Here is a 25,112-nt window from a genome sequence, read left to right on the forward strand (position 1 = left end):
ACTTATCTGTTATCTCGTAACTGTTTCAGGTAAACAATAAACTTACAGTATTATTCTAACATATGTTAAAGACACACTATTTTGCATGTTGTTACTAGGTTACCACCAGGTTTCTGAATCTTCAACATGTTGCCACTGATACTCCAGATTATTCGCTGGCTCTTTTAGCAATACCGACACACAGCTTTGCTTGTTGAGCAATGTACTGAAGCAATAGGTTCTGAATCATTCACAAAGGGTAGTCTTCGATGCCCTTCTGCTCTCCATCTGTGAAGCCTACACTTCCTTGCCCATTGCACAATCACATGTACCCAACACAATCTCAATATGTTGCATTATATAACAACTGCTCTACAACATATCAAAGTGCTTTACATACCTAGTGAACAAGTACGCCAGGTGAAACGACTGTGATCTCTGTAAAATCATGACACTGGTGTATGCTATGTAGGCATTATGGAGGCCACTGCAGCAATGCAGAGCATGGCCCAGTCCATTAAATGATGTTTCCAATACTACACATCCCGTATTTCACAATTTAATTTGGTCATGTAGTGTAGCTCGCTGTCACAGGTCAATTCAGTCCTACACGCATTCTGGAAACTTTCAGTTCATGATCACAGTTCCAAATCATTCATGGCCCACCTCTCTTGTTTTCTCAAAGAAACAAAACCCTCATTTATAAACATCAAACACACCAAATCAAGTGTTCAATATTGAACTGAATTTAATTGTCAGAATGTTAGCATGTATGAAACAGTATGTAATAAGAATGTTTTCTACTCACCTACTTTATTTTATTTTGCGTACATCTTTATATCCAACGCTACACTATTTTTTAAAATCATAAACAAACAGGTTTAATCACTAACCCTACCAGGATTTCCACAATTCTGCGATCACAGAAATTATTACAAAATTCATAATTTTGCAGCAATTGTCTCACATAGGAAAATGTTTATTATTATTATTATTATTATTATTATTATTATTATTATTATTATTATTATTCAATCAGAAATACAGGCATGTCGATTTGCTGTAGTTTATTTTGGTACCCGCAGCAGCACCCAACAGCTTCAGTCTAAACTACAGGATGAATGGTGCACACAGAATATAACTGCAGATGTTTGTGCTGAATAATATCCCTAAACCTTCCATGAAGACATGCCCCATACCAGCCTCCGGGGGAAAAAAGTTAGGATAATTAAGACAGTAGCGATACCTGTTGAAATGAGGGAGGATACAATGTGAAATTCTGGCACTGCACACCAGCAACTACAGTTATACGAATGTGTAACATCTGCAAATATAAATGTGAACAATATTATCATTGTTAATAAATAATAAATAAATAAATAAATAAAAACTTTCAAACCCTCTGAATGCGCGGGCCCGTGTATAGTTGCTCCACCACTGGTATAAGCCCTACATACAAGGTTAGGCCTCCTCTAGAATTCCACTTGAATTACACTATGTAACACAATTTTTGTTCCTGGGTAGTAAGTGTTATTTCCTAATTGCTTATGCCTCAAAAGTATAGAAAATGGCTATTATTCCCCACAAACTTTGCTTTTGTGACCAGGACAGTGATATTTAAAAATATCACTATTTCCAATGGGAAAACGGGCAAATGTGTGTCTTTTCGTTCACAAATCGTAAATCGTAAATCTCGAAAAACTACTCACTTCTAAATCTTCTAAAAAATTTGTTACACGGTGTTATTCTTCATCCTTAATCCTACTTTATAAACAAAATTAGAAACATATGGGCTACAGTACAGAATGCTACACAGTTATTCCCAGGTAAGGAGTTTAGATCCCGGGCACAGGGCTCTGTGTTATTGTCAATAACAGTGAACATCCAAACAGTTTGCTTGGCTTGCACCAACACTAACTGGATTACTAGAATTTGAACAGTCTGCAGAGTCACTTGATAGACAGCATTACAATTCTGCTGGCAAAAAGGTTATACTTTTCTACTTAGAAAAATCCATCCTTAACCTAAATAAAAATGATGGCACTTCAAAGCATATGCTATATTAAGTTGGCTAAAATTTGAACATCCTTAAATATGGGCTTAAATATATATGTATTATTATTATTATTATTATTATTATTATTATATTATTATTAGTATTACTTCTTGCAGCCTACTGTGGAAGAACAGCGCTAATTGGATTTCGTTCTATGAACTGATCTCTTACAGTGTCTTTACAGTCATATCTTAGGGTATCTTGCCAAACACACTCTATATCTATTCTTCACGCAGTCTGTCATATAATACAGAAATTAAATCACCGCCTGAGGGCAACTGCGTCAGCATGGACAGAAAAAGCACAACATAAACAAAGCCCAAAACAATAGCAAACGCACAATGCAAAGCTAAAACGAGCAAAACAACCTACAATCACTGCCCTGTTCTTGTCACATAACAATTCCTGAAGAAAGCCTGGTAGCCAAGACATTGAACTACTGTAGGTCTCTGTATTGGCAGTCATTCTGCCACATGAGGTGAAAAAAGCCTTCTCTAAAAAAGAACAGAAAATATATACATTGTGCATATTGATTAATTTAAATATACAGCTATGGCCAAAAGTTTTGCATCACCTAGAATGTTAGGATTGAGACTACAAAGCTGTATGTTATTCAACATTTTAATGTAACATTATTCAGCAAGTTTCATTTGAATTTATGAAGCAAACTTAGTTAATTATATAGGGTGATGCAAAACGTGTGGCCATAGCTGTAGGTATGTAGTAAAACTTTTACAGTTATGAAGCCTTAAAGCATTACACTGCAGTGCTTTTTTGTACACCTCCCTTTTTTCACTTTTAAAAAATGAAAACTAATAAACTGTACTTTAGTTCTGGTTTGCAACTACAGTACTGCAGCTTATTAGGCAGCATTAATCTATATCACTGGTTAACTACAATATTCATCAGATGCCTGCAACCATGTACAGTTGTTCATTAAATCCAGTTATACAGGTGAATCTAAAGCCCCTTTCACACTGGCACTCCTACACGGGTCTTGGCTAACCAGGTCACAACCCCATGCAGTGTGAAACCACCTACCTAGGTTAACCTGGGTTCCACTGACCCACCTTTGACACGCTTTGACCCGGGCTGAGCGAGACAAAATGCTTGACAGCCATTCTTGAGCCGACCCAATAACAAACAGCCATGCTTGCATGAATGATTCACTTCTGCAAAGAACGTTTTTGTTTATTCCATTTAGCCATATTTTTGTTGACTGAGACACAGCATGACTCAGATGTAGAAACATTTGCTCTAATTAAAAATGTGGCCAGCAGTTCAATCCAGAGAAGCTTGGATGGAAGCGTCTGTAACAAGCTGCTTCCGGAGTATTGATAGGCGCATTATGAAATCGTGTACCCGGCCCACATGACACCGTGTCCTGACTCGGGTAGGTTCTGACCACGTAGATCATGTCAGTGTGAAAGGGGCTTAATACTGTACAAACAATACTATACCATAAGACTGCCTATGATTTAGTTAGGATAAGAAACTCCATTTTGTATATTTCACTGACACTTCCCTATCAATTTGGCATCAGTGTATAGATCAAGGGGGTTCGATCGATCCCTAAACACCCTCTCCCTCCTACCATAAAGAGGACGAGCAAGTAAAATCAGCATCATGGCAAATTAGTTGTCTTTTCCCTTTGCTAACTCTGGTTTTGAGATGAAAAATGTCACTTGCAGTTGCTTCCAAGCACTCGCAGATTTCAGTAGAAAATCTGCGAGATCACAGCCCCTGAAAAACCTGCGATGCCTTCATGAAACACCACATTTCACTTGCAACCTCACTGCGAGAGCGATTCCTTGCAGATCGCTTTCATGAAACGAGCCCCAATACTGTTCCTGCATGTAACATACAAAATGCAGAGGCATTATGTTGCATTTATCGATGAACTGAAAAGAAGATAAGCCTACCATCATAAAATGGACAAATAATGATAAAAAAAAACCACCGTAATACAATGTAGAAAAGAACTTCCTACCATTTTGGTTTCGTTGTGGTAAATACGGACTAAAATAAGGAAATAACGGCAATTGAACCATATTTAAGTTTGTTGTAGTAAATCTTTTTTTTTTTTTTAACCTGAACTAAAAGCAGTTGTAAGTAAATATCCTAAACATTTACAAATTACTGACCTGAAAAAATGATCACATTGTGCCCTTTTTTGCAGATTTTGCGAGGACTTTTTTTCTGAGGTGACATGATTATGCACAGTAGAAATCGTGTGCTTGAAAGGGTAGTGTTTGTTGTTTGTCTGTTGTAATCATGTTATTGTTTGGATCCAAAGACTTCCTAATTTGGTGCGTACAGGCGTTTCCAGTTGCTGTAGCAGAAAAGGCACTGCGGCCATAATTGCTGTTCATAGACATATATTTTAATTGGGCATTGCAGCAACTGAGAAGGGGAGCCATGGGAATTGCCATTGTTAATTTGGAGCCTTGCAGTAGCACGGTAGCGTTTCTTGAAGCTAAAGCTGCAACATGTATGCAAAAGCCACACACAAAGGAAACAAGGGCTATGGGTCACCATCACTCTTTATTAGCATTTGGCGTAATTAAAGATCTTTTCATTAAAACAAAATCATTACTTATCAAACGCAACTGCTCTGCAATATGTTAAACACAGTTTAAATGCTCATAAAGCTCAAATAAAAACAGCAGTTGTATTTATTTGGGAAGTAGGAATAATTTGGGACTAACGGGTTAGCAGAAATATCATATAAACCGACACCTACCAGAGACAGTGGGTGCTTTCACAATTTGAATGCTCCTCACCACCTCTCCTAGTGATTCAAACAAATGATATCCCATTTTAGTCACCATACATACTGTACCTCAGCTATTAATAAACTGATGATACAAAATAAGTCCATAATAGCCTTTTATACAGTAACTTTACCAAGTAAATACAGTTTACTGAAGGAATTCCAATTCCAAAGCCTGGTTAATGCTTTTGCCGCATCTAAATGCTGTGCTTTAAGAATAGTCAACTCAGAATGACTGCGTGGTTTAAGGCTTTCCGTATCAAAGGGCCATATAGACACAGCCATAATGACTGATCCAAGACGTCTCAGCTGTTGTTCACACTTTCCATATGGTTAAAGATGGTTTCTTGCCACTTGGGAAGAACATTGCTTGCTGTTTATCCTCTCAACCAACCAAAATTTCAGCTCTTTGGGCATCTCTATATTCCTAAGGGTCAGTTTTATAAGTTATATTAAGGGTGGGTATTATAAGTCTGGTTGTAGCATTTTTCTTTGATTATATCTTCAAAATCTAATTTATAGGGGTGGGCAACAACATGAAAATTGTATATCGATATTGTTCATGGATTTCAATATTGATATTGATAATATCGCTGTCTCCCAAAACACAGAAAAATCTAATAACACAATTGTAATATCAAACATATTGTAGCGTGCACGGGGAAGGCAGCAGCAGGACTGGTAGGTGATGTAATACAGAGACATAAGCCTGACATACGCTTCTTGCAAAGGAGCCGGCTCTTGTACAGCGGTATCAGCACTATGCTTTAGTGCGAGAGGTTCCCAGGTTCGCGCCCGCCCTCCGTCTGTGTATGGATTACCTTGCCCTGTGTGATGTGCCTGCCTGCGGGAACTGAGATTGCTACAATATATACATATATAGACGTTAACAGATATTTACATATGAAACAATAACTTCCTTTAATTTAGTGGTGCTTTGCTTCACAGTATCCACGGAGAAAGACAAGGTATTGTTATATTGTTTTACTATTCCATCATCAGCCACCTCAAAACCAAAATACTTCTATACTTCACTGTGCACAGACTTTCTAGCCAATCTGGAAGTAATTGAATCTTCAGCTGCTCTGCATGTAAATGCTGCCACACGACACCTCTAAAAGTATTAAGTACATTGTCCTGCTGAATTTTGCATTATTTTGAGATGTGTTTTGATGTTTTAAAAGTACATCTCATTTATAATACCAAAAGTTCACATTTTAAAAATACATTAATAATAGTGTAAGTAACACAGACAAAATGTAATGAAATGCTGACGCATGCGCATATCTCAAAATAATGCAAAACGGATGGCCAGTACTGCTTATTGCAGCATGCAAATAGCGTTTGGTACCTAAACGCCAATCAATGGAATAAAATGGTTAAATAATACTTTAGTGTGTGGTGTTTGCCTGCAAGACTGACCATGATTGGTACGCATAGGGTTTGTTGCATCTTAATATCAAATAAACTTGATTATGCACCGTTTGTGTTTTTAGCAGTATTAGCAATACAAAGTAAATGCACAGATATAATCCAAACTGAGTTCAGTGTGGCCAGTGTCAGCATCGGGACTACACGACTGTCAAACAAATTATTCTGCTGTGTGTAAAAAATAATTAAAATGAATTCCCATGTGGCTGGCAGCGCAAATAAGGCCTATATCTGGTTCAAATAGGCCTTAGTGAGCAGTGTGTAGGTCACGTGACACTGGAAATCATCTGAAGCAAACAGACCACGCTAGCAGCAATTATCCAGAACAAACCACAGCAGTAACTAGTGTCCAGCCGATCAGTGCTCTTGACTGCCCGAATGTACAACAGCAATACAATTGGCCACATTTCCTGTGGGGAGGTTTCATTTCCTGGTTAGTGATCTCACCTGCTCTAGGTGTATGGCTTAGTCCTGACTGCTGGGAATGACAAAGTGTATGGGTTGTGTCCCCTGCACTGCTACACCTGGGCGCTACAATGGTTGAAAATATTTCACAACCATCTGCTTAATTGTGGTAGTGACCACAGAATCAGCTTTCAAACATTTTTTTCACAGTTGTAGATTTGAAACTATCTGAACACAAACTTGTCAATGAACACATTCATAGGCTAAGGACTTGAAACCACGCCAGAATTCAGAAACCAAGATACTGAGTTATCGTATTCCTTCAAATTTAAGACGCAAACCAAATTTCCCACCCTCAATTTAGGGAAGAAAGAAAACATCAAATACAACCTCAACTACGCATATGGAGGCAGTTTGCAGCCGTCTACTATCACACGGAGCATTACTGTTATGTGCTGCTTCTCATTTCCAGTCAGGATTACTCACACTTGTATTTCTCCCAATTTGTGAACAGTGGTGTTGCTTGGCATGTCAAAAAATACGGGAGTCCTATCAGCATTCAAGTCTGTCCAAGCTGGTACTGTTTGATAGAAATGCTGAAATTGTAAAAGCTTCTCATTGATTTTCTCAAGCTAATGAGGCTTCTTTTCTCTGCAGTAAGTCACATTGCTATTTGTGTACTCAGGTAGTCACGTCTTTTAATACACGCATCACTATTGTACTCGAATTTAAAAAACAGGCTACTTTTGAGAAGCAAAGAATTGTTCAAAAAGTGAGTCTTAAATTCGAAGGAATACGGTAGTATGGTCTTACTTATTTGAATAGGAGCCCAAACTATATGTCCAAGGCAAGATTCTAAAACATTTCCCGCCAAATGTCCAGCTAAAATTGACCTTTAGAAAAACTAGGCCAGTTTATTCCAGAATCACAAGAATAGTCATGAGTCTCTGACGATAAGGAAATGGGAAAATAGTTTTACTTTACCTTTGCCAAATGGGAATTGATCCATTTTGTGAAAGTTCTTTTCTGCACTGCCTCCTGTTCATCTATAATAAAAAAAAAATGTAAAAAAAAAACAGCCAGGGTAAGACATTGTTTTAGGACACCCAAAGGATTACATCTTGTTTTGTCAAAACAAAGTAGATCAAGTGAAAAAAAAAAAAAAAAAAAAAGTGGACCTCTCAGAACTACAATTCCCATCATCCTCCTGCTCACATATGTAACTGAGATGAATTTACCAGCGAGCAGGAGGAGGATGATGGGAAAAGTAGTACTGAGAGGTCCATACGGGTACATGGGAAGCCATCTTGAGGCAGGAAATGCAATTTAAAAGTTTAAAAAAGTGGTCAAAATGTAAAAAAAAATAAAAATTTAACAATACACACACTATGTAAACAGTTGTAGCAACACATGGGGAACATGTAACACAATAAAATAAAAAGGTCCTTATGTGCCCTTTAAAATACACTATTTGTATCACAACAGACAACATTGATCTAGATCCGATCAAGAAAATTATCTTGACCCAATGGAAGACAACATTGCTAGATTCGGTATATTTCTTTCCTTGTTTCCATAAAACATGTAAGCCACGACATCATTGGTCACTATTAGGTTTCTCTTCATCAGTTCCAATAACACTTTTTCGCTTTTATGTTTACTAGGAAACCCCTATTAAATGCTATTAATGAGTGATTTAATATGATCATAAATCTTACTAAGTCTTACAGACGCCTCAACCAATCGGGTTCTGTGTAGAACTGTCATCATGCTACCACAGTTGCCCTTGAAAGATGACAAGCATACAGATTCTTAAAACTCTCACTGGAACAGTGACTTAGTTTGAAGCAATATTTGAAAAATGTTTCCAAAAACAAAACCTTTTTTAAAAGAAAATCACACTTAGCATTAATATTCTTCCCAGTGGACATTACCTGCTAGAGGAGTGACCTTGAGGGTCTTTTCAATTATCTCAATAGCAGCAGATCTTAATTGCGCCGTCCCAAACTCAATAAATCAACCCTGGTGTAAAACACTTTCAGGATATACTGAGTTAAATAATGGCAGAACTGTGCTTAGTTCACTGCTGTTTAAATTATAAAAAGACCCACTTTTATTCTATGCATATTCCATGAAAATCCTGAACCTGATAGTAAAGAGCTATGCGGTGACTCAATACTGGTGAACCATTAAAGCAATACATGAAACACAAGAATGGATAATCTAGCCCTACTGTACATGCAGATCACATCTCTCCACACTGTTAAACTAACGCGTGTGACTTTGAGCTGAGACCATCCACCGATAATCACTCGGCACAAGGAAGAAACAGCTTCACTTGTAAAAAAAAATATATATATATATATAACAATAATAATTAAATAAAGCTGATGAGCTAGTGACCATTTTTTCCACAAATGAAATATGTTTACTATAAATCAAGAAAGCTACAGCATTAGTGTAACGCTGGAACAGAAAAAAAAAAGCAGCAGAACCTGTTTAGTTTACATATACAGTTATTATGACAGAAAACTATGGCACTGTAGTGTATAGAGTATACTGTAAATACGATGTACCGTATGATACGCTATTAAGACTCTTCAGTTTTCAATGCTTGCACAAATCCCAAGGGGGCTCTGATGTCCTGTAGTGTTCTACTTACCACGCAAATACTGAAAAAATCCTGTCACCAAATTAAGAGAAGAAACCTTTTTGCTAGTAATTTCCTTATAGTGAGCCATTATGTCAGATGTGTTGTTCTGCAGCAGGTCAGCCCTTCATGTGTGTTTTTCTCCAGACAGGAGAGAGATAGCCATTGAACATCCTTTATTTTTCTTCAGAATATGAACTGTTAATGTCCTTCCCAGTAAGAGCAACAGCAGTTGATGCCTCCACTGTCTTCCTTTCCAGCGAAATAAGATTCACACGTATCGGTCGAGAGATTTTTATTATCCTTTCCAAACGTTAGATTTTATTTTTTTCCATCCTGCAAAAGAGAGCCAGCTTTGCTTTGTGGAACAGCCCTGCTGTTCTGGCTACCAGCATCCCTCTTAGCAGGAGAAATAATATATTTCCCAAAGCCCAGCCAATCAGCAATGTGGAATTCTGTGATGTCAGAGCCCCATTTGTTGTGAGTGGGGACAGCCCAAGGCAGTGCAGTCTCTGATATCCAAGTAGGCAGTTAGAGAAGGCTTGTGAAAGGACATCTACATTTCCAATAACAAGCTCATTCTTTTCATTTATGCAAGTAGTCAGAGGCCTGACAACAGTATTTAATCCAACTGCATTACTGTATCGGGCAACTGTAAATTTTGAAAGATTTATTTTCTATATTCAGTTTTTACTTATCTATTTTTTTATACAATGTGCCTCCTTTTGCTGCCATGTAGCGGCTGATATTTCTTTACTGCTGTAACCAAGAGGGATAATGAATTTGACTAACCATTTTTAATGAGCTTATGTTACTATTTTTTTCCCTTTATTCAACACAGATTATATCTAATAATAGCTCAGCAGAGAAGCGTAGCTTTGTTTTTATTTTATTTTCCACCATATTTTACTGTTACATTTTATTATATAGCAAAATGACCACTTGCAATAACAGGCCCATTCATTCAACCAGAATAGCACGTATTCAATGTGAAACGTCTGCAGGGTTTTTAAATAGTTTTGAAGGTACACATGGTCATTCCTTAATGATTACCTCTTCTAATTACTTCAGAAATGATGGAAGTCTGATGCAAAGCCATCCCTTTGGTTCCTTAGTTAACCTGTGCAGTCACGGATGTGTAAACACCTGTAAACTACCCGGGGACGCTACAGTATCAACCCTCCACCCAATTCAGAACTGGCTTGCCATAGGGAGATACAACTTCTATATATCATTGAACACATGTCTGAGGCTCCACTTGCATAAAAAATGACTTTGAGACCGGGATTCTGCAGGATGGACTTTGCAATCAGGATCTTTCTGGTTGTGCTGAGTTGCCGATCTTGGCTATTGGGTTGGAAAATCGGTTCCGGCTAGAACACCCCTACTTTTTAAGCACTCTGTGAGTCCAGAAGGATTCAAAGGCTGGGCCCTTGTCTCCAGGAAGCGTGGTAACATGTTGCTGTTTTCAGATCTTTACTGATTGGTAAGTGGGTTGCAGCACAATAGAAATTGGACATTTCAAATTGGATGGATAGCCCATATATATATGGAGTATATAATGTACACAATCCATGCATATGTTCGGACCCCAATCCGAAATACGACCCATCTAGAGCGGGTCGACCCCATCATGTTGAGGTTAATAAAATTTTTAGCACCTCAGAATCTTTTCTTGTTTGGAGTGGGGTTGTCTTGCGAATGACCCCATCGCGCTGTAGAAAATTCACTTATCCCGAACCGAAGATCAGAAGAAGATCAGCCGAAAACACAACCTAAATCAAGCAATGAGCAGCAACGTCACAGTGCGCGTCGGCCTTCCGATTAAAGCTACAGTACAGTGCGCAGTACATAAACACAACAGAATAAAATAACACTTTAAATAGCAACCTAAATATTCTACATTTGTTTAATTCTAACAAATAATAACATTAATAAAATAATCTGAAAAGTGCAACTGGTCCAGAATGCTGCTGCTGCAAGAATACTGACAAGCACAAAACAAACTGAACATATTACATCTGTCTCAGAAACTTTGCAGTGGATACCTTTCAAATATCGGGTTACTTTTAAGATTCTTCTCCTGACCTTCAAGGCTTTCTGGGGAACCGGCCCTAATTATTTATCGGACTTGCGGACTGCTGGCTGTTCCCTTGACCAGGTGTGTCACTTGAGGAGGTCGGAGTTTCTCCACTAGTGCTCCTAAACTCCAGAACTCATTGCCTCTAGTTGTGAGAGGCTCTCATTATCTTGAGAAATGTAAAGCACTGCTAAAAACACATTTGCTTTTCCTAACTTTTGGTAAAAAGGAGATTGTTTTATGTAAATTGTTTTGTAATGTTTGTAACCATATTTTTATTTTAATTTTGTCCTGTAAAGTGCTTTGGGATGAAAGGCGCTATATAAAAATGCATTGATTGATTGATTGATTGACTGAAATATTGTAACCTGGCCACAACAATAGAAAATACATTCCAACAGTACGCTAATTTGAAATATTCTCAGAGTATGCTTGTGAAAGGGTAGCTAGAATCCTTTCTCTGAAAAGCTCACTTCCCACCTGCTTTGGGGGCTATTTCAGGTTAGGGTCCTAACACACAGCAGAGCAGTGCTTTCTACAGAAATAATTAAGAAAGATCCCAAGGGACTTGGACTGGGTCATGCTTTCTATCTGACAGAACAACACTGCAATAAATAATCTACCACTAAAGAATGCTTTATTTCCCGGCAGAGACTTTTTTATACAAATGACTTCTTACTCTTGCCTTATAAAATGGAAACTCACAATTTTAAAAGATCCCATCAGTTTTGCTGCTTTTGAAAATAATTCTGAAAAGAATTCTCTTTATTGCATCCCAGAAGATTAAAAAAAAAAAAAATGTCTATCTAACTTTTGGCAAAAATTAATCTGTACCTTAGGTAATATATGCAGTTAAAATGAAAAGTTGGAGAGAACATAAGCAGGTCAGCTTTGTTGTTTGACACCTTTTTTTTAAATGCTGTAGAATGTAGATATTCAAAAAGTGCAGTGACTGAATACATACCACCAGACCTGACATTTAAACTGAGCAAAGAGAGCCGGATGGAGAGTGAGAGCTGAGTTTAATGAAGAGTTAAACAGGCATTTGGTCATTACCTGTCAAGTTTTCTAATTCATGGCCCGTCTGTCAAAAACAACATCCTCTTTAAAGCACCCCTTTTTACATCCACTTCAATACAGCAATATTTAGCAGCAACAGACCTCCTTGTTGCTGGAAATGTCAACTCTGAATCAGCTTTTTGTTTCTTTCTCCTTGACATCATTCAGCAACAATGCCAGTCACTGAAGAGGCAGCACTCTATAAACTGCTCACACATCCTGTGCTGAGGAGGTTGTGAGGTTAGTGGCCTATTGCTGTAAGAGCTCCTTACACTTTATCATGTTCGAATTAACAGTACACTTTTAAGTGTGCCTGCTATCAAAGTCCAATCAAAGTTTGATTATTAGCACACACAAAAACATTTTTTGTTATTAATTTAAGTTAATTTAAATAATACTGTAACATTTGTAGAGTGATGATATTATCCAAAATCTAGTGAAAAACTGATTTGCATTGAAACGAGAGCATGAGACTGGAGTGGATTTAGACAGACACACATTATGTACTGTACCTGAGGTTTTTCCATTATTACAAACAAAAATGTTGCCAACACACTCAGCGACTGCCTTGTATCACACCTCAAAGGCTAGGCTAACTCGACAGCAAACTGAGGTGTGCACAGCATTTCACTATCTGGTGGTACTGGGTTTATCTGATCAGGTAAAATCACAATCTACAAAACTGCAACATTTGACCAACAGTGGCACTGTGTGCAATGCATTCAATCAGCCAGCAGTTTGGCTCACCACTGCCATGATGCCTAGAATAGCTTGCACTTACTGTATAAAACCAGCATCAGGAAACAAGTTGTCAGCTTTAGAAGTGTGTTAACGTGGGATGCTGAACTGCCTTTATTCTCCCGTGGAGAGTACCAAACTGCCAACACATTCTGGGAAAGTCAAGCACCATTGAGAGTGAGAACATTATAAATAATCTCAATAAGAGATCAAGTGTAGCAATAGAGTGTAGTTTACTAAAGCATTATGAATGAAGCACCGAAAGATGGTATAGTGTATAATGAGCTGGATGCAAAAGTCAGGAATAAGCCCTGGAGAAAAGTTTTTTTTTTGTTAAACCTCTGCTCTAATTTCTATGGCGATGAAGTTCCACAGTGTTTAATCATATAACCTGAAGCCCCACTTTTGTGAACCCGTCAGCAGGGACAGTAAGAAGAATAGCCCCAGCAAATGTAACTGAACAACCAGGTCATCTTTATAAAGAAATGGAAGGAGAAACACAAAGCACTGCAACTTAAGACAGCCTTTTCTTCATTGCCTATTCATGCAGTTACAAGTTTGCCAAACAATAAAGGAGTCCTGGCAGGTACACAACGCAACAGAGCAAGAGCTAAACAGTGACATCTAGTGGTAAATGTGCAGAACACACTAATACACAGAAAAGACTAGGGAAGTACTAGATGACAGGAGAACACGCCTAGGTAAAATGAGCTATAAAAAAATATATTGTAACACATTTAAATGCAAAGATCTTTTAAAATGTTTTTAAAACCTACCCTTTTTATTCTATGAACTTATCTAAATAAAAGTCTAAATATTTTAAATCAATAACTAATATTAATTCTGCATCACAGAAATGCGTTACTTTTCAAAAAACATTATTTGAGATGATTCCACAGACAGTGCTATCAAACTACAGCTTCAAATGGGAAACATGAATAACATGTTTCATTTTATATATTATTTGCACCATCTATATCATTCATTCAAATGAAGGCAAAATCTCTTCAATTCTTAGACATTGCAGTACCAGAATCATTTACCTTTTGTCTTATCAAAAGAACCACACTTCCACTTCAGCATGTTGCCTCCTATTCTTACACCTTCATCAAGATCTCTGCCCAACAACTGTTCTAATTAATGCAGCGCCTAAAGCAAACAAGGAAACCTGCAGCCAAATCTCCTTTTCTTCAATCATCTCTATAGCAACTCATCTCTGTGCCTGCAGTCCTGTTATGTGTAGTATTTTTCTCTCTCACCCCCCACCCCCCACCTCAAATCCAACAGCATGGCATCCAAGATCAGTGATGGCAACAAGAAATATCTTTATACCAGCACACACAGTGCAACAGTTAGCTCTCTCAGCACCACATTCCTGTGCCTCATGACTAATAATCCTGTGTGAAGCATTAACATGTAAAAAATGTGTCTATATATATATATATATATATATATATATATATATATATATATATATATATATATATATATATATATATATATATATCTTTACACACACACACAGTACCAGTCAAAAGTTTGAGTACACCTGCTTGAAACCAGGTTTTTCATGATTATCTATGCTTTTAACTGTATAAACTTGTCTATAAACACTTAATATTTCATTATATGATACGTGTACTTATATAAGCTGATAATCATAAGTGAACTGCATTCAAAAATCTAATTTTTAAATGAAAATGTAAATCTTGTCAATTTCAATTAAATGGTCACCCAAAGCAAGGGGATTTCAGTCTGAAGCCCAAGTCAGTTAAAAGTCTGAAATGTGTATAACACCGTGTTAGAACACTGACCTAAGTATAAAAGTGTCTTTGTTAGATGTTCTCTGAGTTACCTAGCATGTTACCTAATTAACCTTTTGTCAACAATTATTGTTAACAGGTGAGGGTCCATGATTACTATAAATACTGGTAGCATAGGCACAAGTTTGTCATTCCTGAATGTATGGGAGCAGAAAATGGCAAAATACGCTCAGTTAAGCAAATAAAAAAGTCTATAATTACTTTAAGAAATAAAGGTCAATCTTTAAGACAAATCGCAAGAACTTTGCAAGTGTCTGTAACTGTTGTTGCCAAGACCATCAAACAATTTGAAGAAACTGGCACTCATGAGGACCGAACAAGGTCAGGCAGACCAAGGTTGACCTCGGAATCAGAGAACAAGTACATTTGAGTCACAAGTCTGTGAAACCGGCGATTAACTGCCCCCGAAACACAAGCTCAGCTAAATGCTACTAGAAGTACAGATGTTTCAACATCAACTGTTCAGAGGAGATTGTATGAAGCTGGCCTAACTGGAAGAATTGCTGCAAAGAAACCATTGTTAAGAGTGTAGAATAAAAAGAAGAGACTTGCCTGGGCCAAAAAACACAGAAACTGGACGTTTGAGGAGTGGAAGTCGGTCTTATGGACCGATAAGTCAAAATCTGAAATATTTGGGTCCAACCAGCAAGTATTTGTAAAACGCAGAGAAGGTGAGCGCATGAGTTTCTGCATGTGTGGTTCCCACTCTCAAGCATGGAGGAGGCAGTTTCATGGTCTCGGGTTGCTTTTCTGGTGACAGAGTTGGTGATCTTTACCAAGTCCATGGCAAGTTCAACCAGCATGGCTATCATAGCATACTTCAGAGGCATGCCACTGCATCAGGATTATGGCTAGGTGGGCAGTCCTTCATTCTTCAGCAAGATATTGACCCAAAACACACCTCAAAGTTGTGCAAGAACTATCTGGCGAAGAAGGAAAGTGAAGGACAACTCAGTCTAATGACCTGGTCTGCCCAGTCTCCAGACCTCAATCCCATAGAATCTGTATGGGATGAACTCAACAGAAGAGTTAAAGCAAAGCTACCCACAAGTGCCCTACATCTCTGGGAATTGCTGCAGAAGAGCAGGGAAGACATGTTGGGTGATTTCCTGCTGAAACTTGTAAACTGAATGCCTCGTGTTTGTGAGGCTGTTATTAAGGCAAAGGGTGGCTATTTTGAAGAATCCAAGATTTAGAGACAATTTTCAATTTTCTTGAACATTGCTTTGATACTCCTTATGTTTTGTTTTGTATATTGTAACATGTTTTTTTCATTTTCAAGTATTTATAGAAATGTATATGACGTAAAACATTGTCAATAATGAAAAAAACCTAGTTTTCAGCAAGTGTACTCAAACTTTTGACTGGTATTGTGTATGTGTGTGTGTGTGTGTGTGTGTGTGTGTATATATATATATGTATATATAGTATAACATAGTATAGTATAACATCATAAATAACAACATATTAAATAACCACCAAAAATAATTTTCTTCATCATTAAACTAGCAAACTTGTTGAAGGCATATGACAAAATGTACATATCTCTGCCAGAATCACTTTCTTGTTTCATCGCTGTAAGCATAACACTGTTAAGAGACCGTTACAAGAAGGCATTGCAAGCTGTTCAGTGTTGTTGTTTCTGTTCTGGTTGCCATGGTTCTTGTGTTCCTGTATTGCTGCATCCTGTGTGTGTAAACTGTGAAGTTGGCAGAGCGGTGGTCTCTGGCTGGTGCGAGAGAGCGTCCAACATAAACTATTACTGGAACCAAGAACCAAGCGTGTCTGTTTTCTTCCTCCTGCCTAAAATGCTACAGTATATCTATTGGTTACAGATAAAAGCCAGCTAAAATGGTTACTTAATACAGGTTTGAGTCCATTGTTGGGTAAGAGAATTGTGGTTACTGGTAGCATTAGACAGGTGGTCTCTTAATACAGTTAAATAAAAGCACATATATAATTGGTAGGAATTTAAAGTGCTCACTTAGAACAGGTGGTCGCTAAATAAAGGTGGCCATATGAGCAGGTTTGACATATATATATATATATATATATATATATATATATATATATATATATATATATATATATATATATATATATATTTAGTCACTGACGTGGTTCATTTCGCTGACTCAGGTTCATTTTGCCGTTTTAAAATACAGCCCAAACACAGCAAAGTGATTTCAAAGCGCTGATGAACTAATTTTAATAAACAAGGAATCAAAACAGAAATAAACAAAACAAACACCTAGCTCTAATCAAGCACTAACTACAGACAAACGGGCACACTAAACTATTACTGGACAGCTAGGCTGTTTACCAGCTAACACAACAAATCATAAAGTTTCGCACATATCATAAAAGGTTTTACACCGTACCTTTGACTATTACAACATTCAGTCGGGCTCTTCACACAGCAGCCCCAAGTAGACTGACTGCCTTCTTTAAATATATATATATATATATATAAAATATGTGGATGAAGGCTATATTTGCATCTTGAGCAATTAAAAAAAAAGGCATAATAGCACAGTAGTGACGTCAAAAAATTCCTCTAGAGGAAAATATGCTTGAACTTTGACCCATTCATCGAGACCTCGAGACCATCACTTTCAATTCAAACACAAAATGTCTCGTTTTCAATAACTCGACAAAACCCACCGTACAGAAAGAGGTGAAATTCTCAACAAAAAAGTGCAGGTATTCATATGCACAGCTGGGTGTAAACATTTTAAAAATTGAGACAATCTGAGCGCAAATGAACAAATACTTTAAAAATGTATACATATTGATACACAATACATTTATAAATACAAAATAAGCCTTACAAAATAACTGATCAATTATAACCAATTCACCATAAACAAAGAAGCTGAAAATACTGAAAGCTTTGCACCCTTTGCTTGTATCACTCAGTCACGTACAGTAATATAACACTTACGTTAAACCTTATTTAAGAAATACTGTACTATAACACTTACAGTGTCTATAGGAAGTATTCACCCCCCTTGGACGTTTTCACAGTTTGTTGTGTTACAACCTGAAATCTTGATGAATTTAAATGGGATTTTTTTTTCCTTTGATTTATACAACCTACTCAACACTTTGAAGAGGCGAGAGAATTTATATTGTGAAACAACAGTTAATGAAAAATAAAAAAAAACTGAAATATCTTGGTTAGATAAGTATTCACCCCCCTGAATAAATACTTGGTAGAACCACCTTTGGCACAATTACAGCTGTGAGTCTTTTGGGGTAAGTCTCTACCAGGTTTGCACATCTGGATTGTGCAATTTTCGCCCATTCTTCTTGGCAAAATTGTTCAAGCTCTGTCAAGTTGGACGGAGATCATTGGTGGACAGCAATCTTCAAGTCTGCCACAGATTCTCAATTGGATTCAAGTTGGGGCTTTGACTGGGCCACTCTAGGACATTCATTTTCTTGTTTTTAAGCCACTCCAGTGTTGCTTTGGCTGTGTGCACTGTCCTGCTAAAAGGTGAATCTCGATTCTAGTGTTAGGTCTTTTGCAGACTGAAGCAAGTTGTCCTCAAGGATTTGCCTGTATTTAGCTCCATCCATTTTGCCCTCTATCCTGACAAGCTTCCCAGTCCCTGCCAATGAAAAGCATCTCCATAGAATGATGCTGTCACCAGCATGCTTCACAGTAGGGATGCTGCTACCTGGGTGATGTGCTGTATTGGCTTTGTGCAGGACATACCGCTTTGCATTTAGCCAAATAGTTCAATTTTTGTTTCATATGACCACAGAATCTTTTGCCAAACCTTTTCAGAGTATCCCATATACCTTTTTGCAAATTCCAAGAATTCCATTTTACATGGGCTTTTTTCAGAAATGGCTTCCTTTCGACGCTCGTTCAGGCCAGCGTTAATAAGCACCTCCGGTTTTAACAGAAGTTCCGAGACAGTTCAACGGCCTGTCAAAATCTAGTAACCCACTGCTGTCGTCTAGAAAGTTCAGACGGTGATAAAGAGTTTTACCTACAGTTCAAAACCGCTACCCCCCAAAATACCGAAACATTGACCCGGTGAGCCCAATCCTGTACATTAAAAGACAAAAATTCCGTGAGGTCACTAACGGAAACGCGAAACACGTGACCGGACGGATTTTCCACTAAGAGCAAGATCACAATCCAGAAGCACGTCTTCGACTTCTGTTCAACAGGAGTTAGCCATTCTTCCATTCAGGCCAGATTTGTGGAGCACCTCAGGTATTGCTGACACATGGACAGTTTCTCCCATCTCAAAATAAAGAAAAAACACCTCACTATTTTGGTTTTCGTTTATTATAGTCCTCATAACAGAAAACTCTACGATCAACAAAACAAAACATTGATCACTGCTTAACATGTACCTTGCAAGTTGGGCCAGTGTTTGAAAAAGCGTGTCCCACACTTCATGGTGTACTCTGACCAGAATATTTGAAGCAAATTTGTGATACTGTTTTCATGTCTGGTGCAAGGCAAAAAGCGTTATGATACATATTTCTAATATTTATCAACTATGTAATTTATGGGGAATACGGAAGAAGATTTTTGCCTTCAAATTCATGTGCAGCAATGTTCGTTTTGAATATTTCAGACAGTTTCCTGCTAAAAAAATAATAATTACTCCATGCCACTGTTTTCACGTTGCAAATGCTAAGGTATTATCTCGTTTATTAACGAATGAGCGCTGACACAAAGACAAATAGGCAGAGATTTGCCAAAATGAAATCTGATCAGAATGAAAGCTGACGGTAATGGTGGCCAATAGCATCTGATAGAAACGGAAGCAGTGTGAGGAAACAGAACGCAAGCAGCTAGTGGACTGTGTGAGTGGATCGAATGCACCCGTGTTGGATGAAAAGTAGATTATATAAGTTCCGGTACCCAGTACCGGTGAGTACCAGCAGAATTTCATCCCTAGTGCACACTACGATTTCTGTACTTCCCAGGAAAACTGCAGAAAACATTCCTGCTTTTTTAGTCAGTAAACTGCTGACATGTTCAAAATACCAATGACTTTTCTTCTCTGCTATAAGTAGAAAGGGTTGATCAGGTGGATTACTTTTAAAAATTGCCACAGCAGCGTGTAGGTAATGGCTGGGATACAACCCGGACTAGAAACTTACTTATTATAAGAAAGTGTAAATGTGTGTGTGTGTGTGGGGGGGGGGGGGGCTACTCTGACTACCTTTACAGGACTGAGTATATGGGAAATCTAGGGTATTTTCACAGCTATCCCAATCGTTTTAGCACAACTCAAAAATATTTTTCTGAACACACATATTAAAACCCACCTTTTAAGGTGCGTGTCCTATTACCTGCTTTACTAATGTGAAGTATACAACTTCAAATAATCACCACTACTAATACTATCCCTGTACATCTACTGTTTTTTTTGTTTTTTTTAAGGACCCTGTGTGAACTGTATAAGCTGGTAGTTCAAAGCGAAATACCACATGTCACGACTTCACTTGTAACAGGCGACCTGGGAACAAAAATGTGTCCTCTTTAACTTAACACACTGCTGTGAGTCTGCAGGAGCAATGCGAATAGGGTTGCTACCTGTCCGGGTTTGACTGGACAGTCCAGGAATTGGCATCTGTGTCCAGGTGGCAGGAATGGACGCCCAACCTGGACGCCCAATGCCACAGTGAAAATCATAAGAAACACCAACCTTCCTATATTTTCTTTGACATACATTAGTTGCTTAAATTATTTCCACTGTCTTATTAGAGATGCACTGTTTAGTGCTGATCTGTACTTTCTACTTCGTCAATGAACACATCGACATGAGGGGTTGCATTCACATGACCACAGCAGACTGCCCCGCCATACTGGTGGCCAAAACAACCATAGCGGCTAACGCAAAAACGGTATCTTCTACAGCAAACTGCTATGTATTTGCAACCACCCACAGAGCACACTTCTTACCTCCAGTCAGAGGAATTAGAAAGATATAATTTATGATAAGTGCCAGATACTTGGAATTTGTGACCTCTACTGTGCACCTCCGGTGAGCGAGCAAACTTGATTTGACCAAATTTATTTTTCTTTTTAAGAAAACTTACTAGTACATGTTTCCAGTTAAGAAATACATTTTCAATAGTTTGTTTCATAATACAGTACTAATATGAATTATATACAGTATTTCTATGTTGTTCGTATATAAACGTTTAACATATTTTGTTAAATAGACTCATAATTATTTGGTATAAGAGTATCATAACTTTGTTCAGGGATAAAAAAAAAAAGAGCTTTTGTTCTACGAAGCGTCAGTAACTAGAATCTGTAGACTTCCTGTAAAATCAACGTCATCGAGTGACAGCTAAAGGGTTAAGCTAAGAGTGTACTGAAGGACTATGCTGTACAAAAAAGAGCACAGCATTAACAATATGTAAGGACGTGCATAACGATTTCTGTTCGGTTTTCAAGTACCCTACAATTACAGGTAGATGTATGCAATTTGCAATTGTGCATTTAAATATGTTATAAACGATGATGTTTCTATGATTTCATATTGAAGTTCAGTAAAATAATAAATGTAGCATAATGCATTCTGTTAATGGTAAAGGCATATTTTATGTAAGGACTGGGAATCACCAACCCGCTTAATTGTGTTAAACTGTATTACAGTACACTACAGTTTTAATAGGAACGCTGACTGAGAAATCTGAGAGATGTCCAGGTTTGGTCTGTGGAAAAGGTGGAAACCATAAATGAGAGATACTGTACGTTGGTAGCTGTCCACTCAGATAAATTCAGGCTTCTTTACAGGGATAGAACTTGTTTACGAGGTCCAGAGTGGCCTTTAAGATTTCGGCCTCTTTCACAGTGAAACCGCAAATGGTAACAAAACCAAACAGTTCAATGGGATATCCTGCTGCAAGTGTAATCCAATCTGAAATATGACATAAGAGGAACCAAAGCATTATTAAAGTAATCTGGAGACAGAAGATTAAATAGATTTGTCAGCCATTCTTGTCAACTCTAGAATATGCTGCTGACACATCCAAGGATGCTTGTTAAGGCAGTACCTCCTCACAGTCACACCAGAACACTTGAAAGACAAGGGACTGCCAGTGCCTACATGCTTTCCTGCTAGTTCCAGTATATAATATTAGATGATAGGGGTGCAACAATTCATCGGTGCATCGATTATTGATCATCTGTCCTTAAATTCCCTGAGCTTTGATTACATATTGGGGAATCGGTGCATCAAATTAGAACCCAGTTTGAAGTCTCCTGTTGCCGGTTAGCATTAAAATCTTGAGTGTGTGAGCGTGTGCTTCTTTTAAAGTTAGTACGGTAGATTAGCGTGTTGCTAGGATACACACTTTAGGCCTCTAGATTCACATTGGGCAAGCCAAATCAAAAGTTTTGTTTGTTTGTTTTGTTTTAAATCTATTAAATCTACCGATTACCTTCTTTTGTTTCATAGCATGTTGAGTTTCGATTATATGGCAATAGTATATAAAAAGAAGCTGAATTTAGTACGATAGTTACATTAGTCAGGATTTGTGAGATTAATTCAAATGTTTTGCTTTGCCTTTGGACATAACATGTTAACAGTAATGAATAACCATAGTTCAGATAGAAATGACTTCTGTTAAAATATAGTATTTTTTATTATTATTACAATGTTAAAGGGACATCTGATGCGGGCGCACGGGTATTCTTTTCAGTTGGACTTTGTATTTCTTTTTTTTATAATCAGAAGTGTTCTACTTTGAATGCAAGTCGTGCCTTTTTGTTTAACTACTATGCACAACAGTGTTTTTAGTTATTGGATCTTCTGTTAAAAAAAGAAAAAAAAACGAATGCTTGTTATTTATTTTGAAAAATATAAACATCAGTGCATCGATTACCATTGATAAATGTTTTACGATAATGGAATCTGAAATTAGGGTGCCGATTCCACCACTACTATAAATCCATCATGAAATAAGATATATTTCCTGTCTTTTTAAAAATCTGTTCAAGTCACCCCAGCTTCTAAGAGAAATATCTTAACCAGTATTGTCTTAGCTTGATGACATTTTAAACCTCTAAGGCGTGAACTCACGTGTTTCCTTTTCTTTTTCTTTGAAAGAACATATGTTCTAAACTTCCTTTTATGACTCAAACCAAGAGCTGACAGGCCAATGATGTTATCAGTGTTAGTTTTTGAACAAATCTTTTTATCACAAACAGTGAAAATACTCACAACAAAGATCATATATTTTTCTTATCTTTCTTATTTTTCATAAACATTTTTATTAGAGAGTTTAAATTTTGTACTGTACATTTTATAGTAGTATTCATTCAGCTGATAACTTAGTGTTTTAAGTGATTCTTTTTTAAAGGTAAAACTAATACAGACTTTTAAACTCCCTAACATAATTGGATAATCAGTTCTGCGCTACACACAACTTCTGATAAGCCAGTACCAAAATAGGTACCAGTTAATGCTTTGCACCCAACAAATGGCAACAAGAGGTAATACTAGGCTAATTTTTTTGGTAATTGGGTATGGCACAATACTAAAAATGCATAGAAAATGGAAGTACAAAAATTCAGATTGTTTAGAAAAAAATCTAAAATATGAACATGTAGATAATTCTGTACCTAAGTAACAAAGTGTGTGTGTGTGTGTGTGTGTGTGTGTGTGTGTGTGTGTGTGTGTGTGTGTGTGTGTGTGTGGGGCAGGGGGTTGTTTTGGTGGTAGGGGGCAGGTTACAACGCGCTCACCTACATACACGTCAAATCAGATGAAATAATCAGATACGAGTCACACTCATTTAACCGTCACTGAAGTCAAAATTCAAAATTCAAATCAATGGAAACCAAGTGATCTGCTTTTTTACAATCTAGGTACTCGCCTCTTTTTTTCTCTGAAGCACTTTCAGCTCTTGCTACATACTTTTTTGGTAACCATAGTTGGCTTCCTGCCTGGCATCTTTTGGTAACCATAGTTGGCTTCCTGCCTGGCATCTCATTAATCTCATTAATCAAACTTGGAAAAGTGATCCTATAAAATATGCACATGTCTCCCAGCGCAAACAGCTGATTTTAATTCAGTGTACACTTCAAGCACTTTCAGACAAAGTCTAATTTCCTTCAATATTCTAGGACAGGAGACAATCACATCAAATTTCAAAATAGTTTTGCAATAACTCTGCCAAGGCTTTGGAGAGAAATAAGAATGAGTCCAGCCTACAAATATTTGGGGATGAACACAGAATCCATTTTTTCCATGTTTTTCTCAGGTGTATTCCCATTCACATTTTACCATCCTTGCATATCCCTACTGTATACAACAGACTTTAGAATATTGAAATTTGATAACTGCACATTTCAGGATTATAGGTCAATTCAGACTACTGGGGTTTGGATTAAGAGTCTGTATTGTACCTTCATTGTTGCTTTATTACTAAATTATTCCCACTTGCAGTATCCATTCTACCATTAAATGTGATCTTCTACAGCTTGCAAATGAAGAGACTAAAACATTTATTAAGTTTCTATAGTAATATACACTATATTATGGATGAATAACACCGCAATGGGGCTTTCCAGTGTACACTTTATTTAAAGCCTATACACTGGATAGCATGTTAATGTGTTCAGAAGTCATGTAAAGCAATTGCGATGAGCATGCTTGTTATTATCAAAAGAAAAACCTTTAAAATCCTGTAAACGCCTTAGGAAAGCCCCAGATAAACCTGCATGTGTTTTCAAACTACTGGAACCACATACAGCACTCAGATGGGTTATTTTTAGAAATATGGGGAACATGCTTACCACATACAACTCAATGAAGAGCACTAAACAAATGGTGCAACAATCAATCAGAATTACTGTAACTGTCACAAGCAGAGGGTATTTATATTCTGCAACGATAAGACCCATGTTCTGGTTGTTGAAGCTTCATAGCACGGGGAATCAGTGCAGTGTGTCGTATAGTAACACAATAAAGTTTCTTTTTAAAGATAATACTTTACATCTTACCAATAGATCATCTACTTAGTTTCAGTGGGTGTTAATGATGTCGATATGATCTTTTTAAAATCATATGTTGACAGTGCCAGTGAAAAATGGGAGTGCGAAATGCCTACATGGTAAAGCTGAATGT

The 25,112-nt window shown here is 37.4% G+C and overlaps 1 protein-coding gene across 17 annotated transcripts in view; it reads right to left on the reverse strand.

Annotated features, from left to right (window-relative positions):
- The window catches only part of syne1a (spectrin repeat containing, nuclear envelope 1a), a 182,778-nt gene that overhangs the window by 147,266 nt on the left and 10,400 nt on the right, over positions 1–25,112 (reverse strand). For 14 of the 17 annotated variants that reach the window (XM_041252410.1, XM_041252413.1, XM_041252411.1 and 11 more), the window contains exons 1-2: positions 9,307–9,627; positions 7,629–7,690 (exon numbers count right to left, since the gene is read on the reverse strand). In XM_041252410.1, coding sequence (XP_041108344.1) covers positions 7,629–7,690; positions 9,307–9,385 — 141 coding nt within the window. In that variant the 5' untranslated portion in view covers positions 9,386–9,627. Of the gene's footprint in view, positions 1–7,628; positions 7,691–9,306; positions 9,631–25,112 lie in introns of those variants that run through there. The other 3 variants (XM_041252408.1, XM_041252407.1, XM_041252397.1) reach the window with 2 other exon arrangements.

The sequence above is a fragment of the Polyodon spathula genome, chromosome 6, assembly GCF_017654505.1.
Source record: "Polyodon spathula isolate WHYD16114869_AA chromosome 6, ASM1765450v1, whole genome shotgun sequence".
Classification (NCBI taxonomy): Eukaryota; Metazoa; Chordata; class Actinopteri; order Acipenseriformes; family Polyodontidae; genus Polyodon; species Polyodon spathula.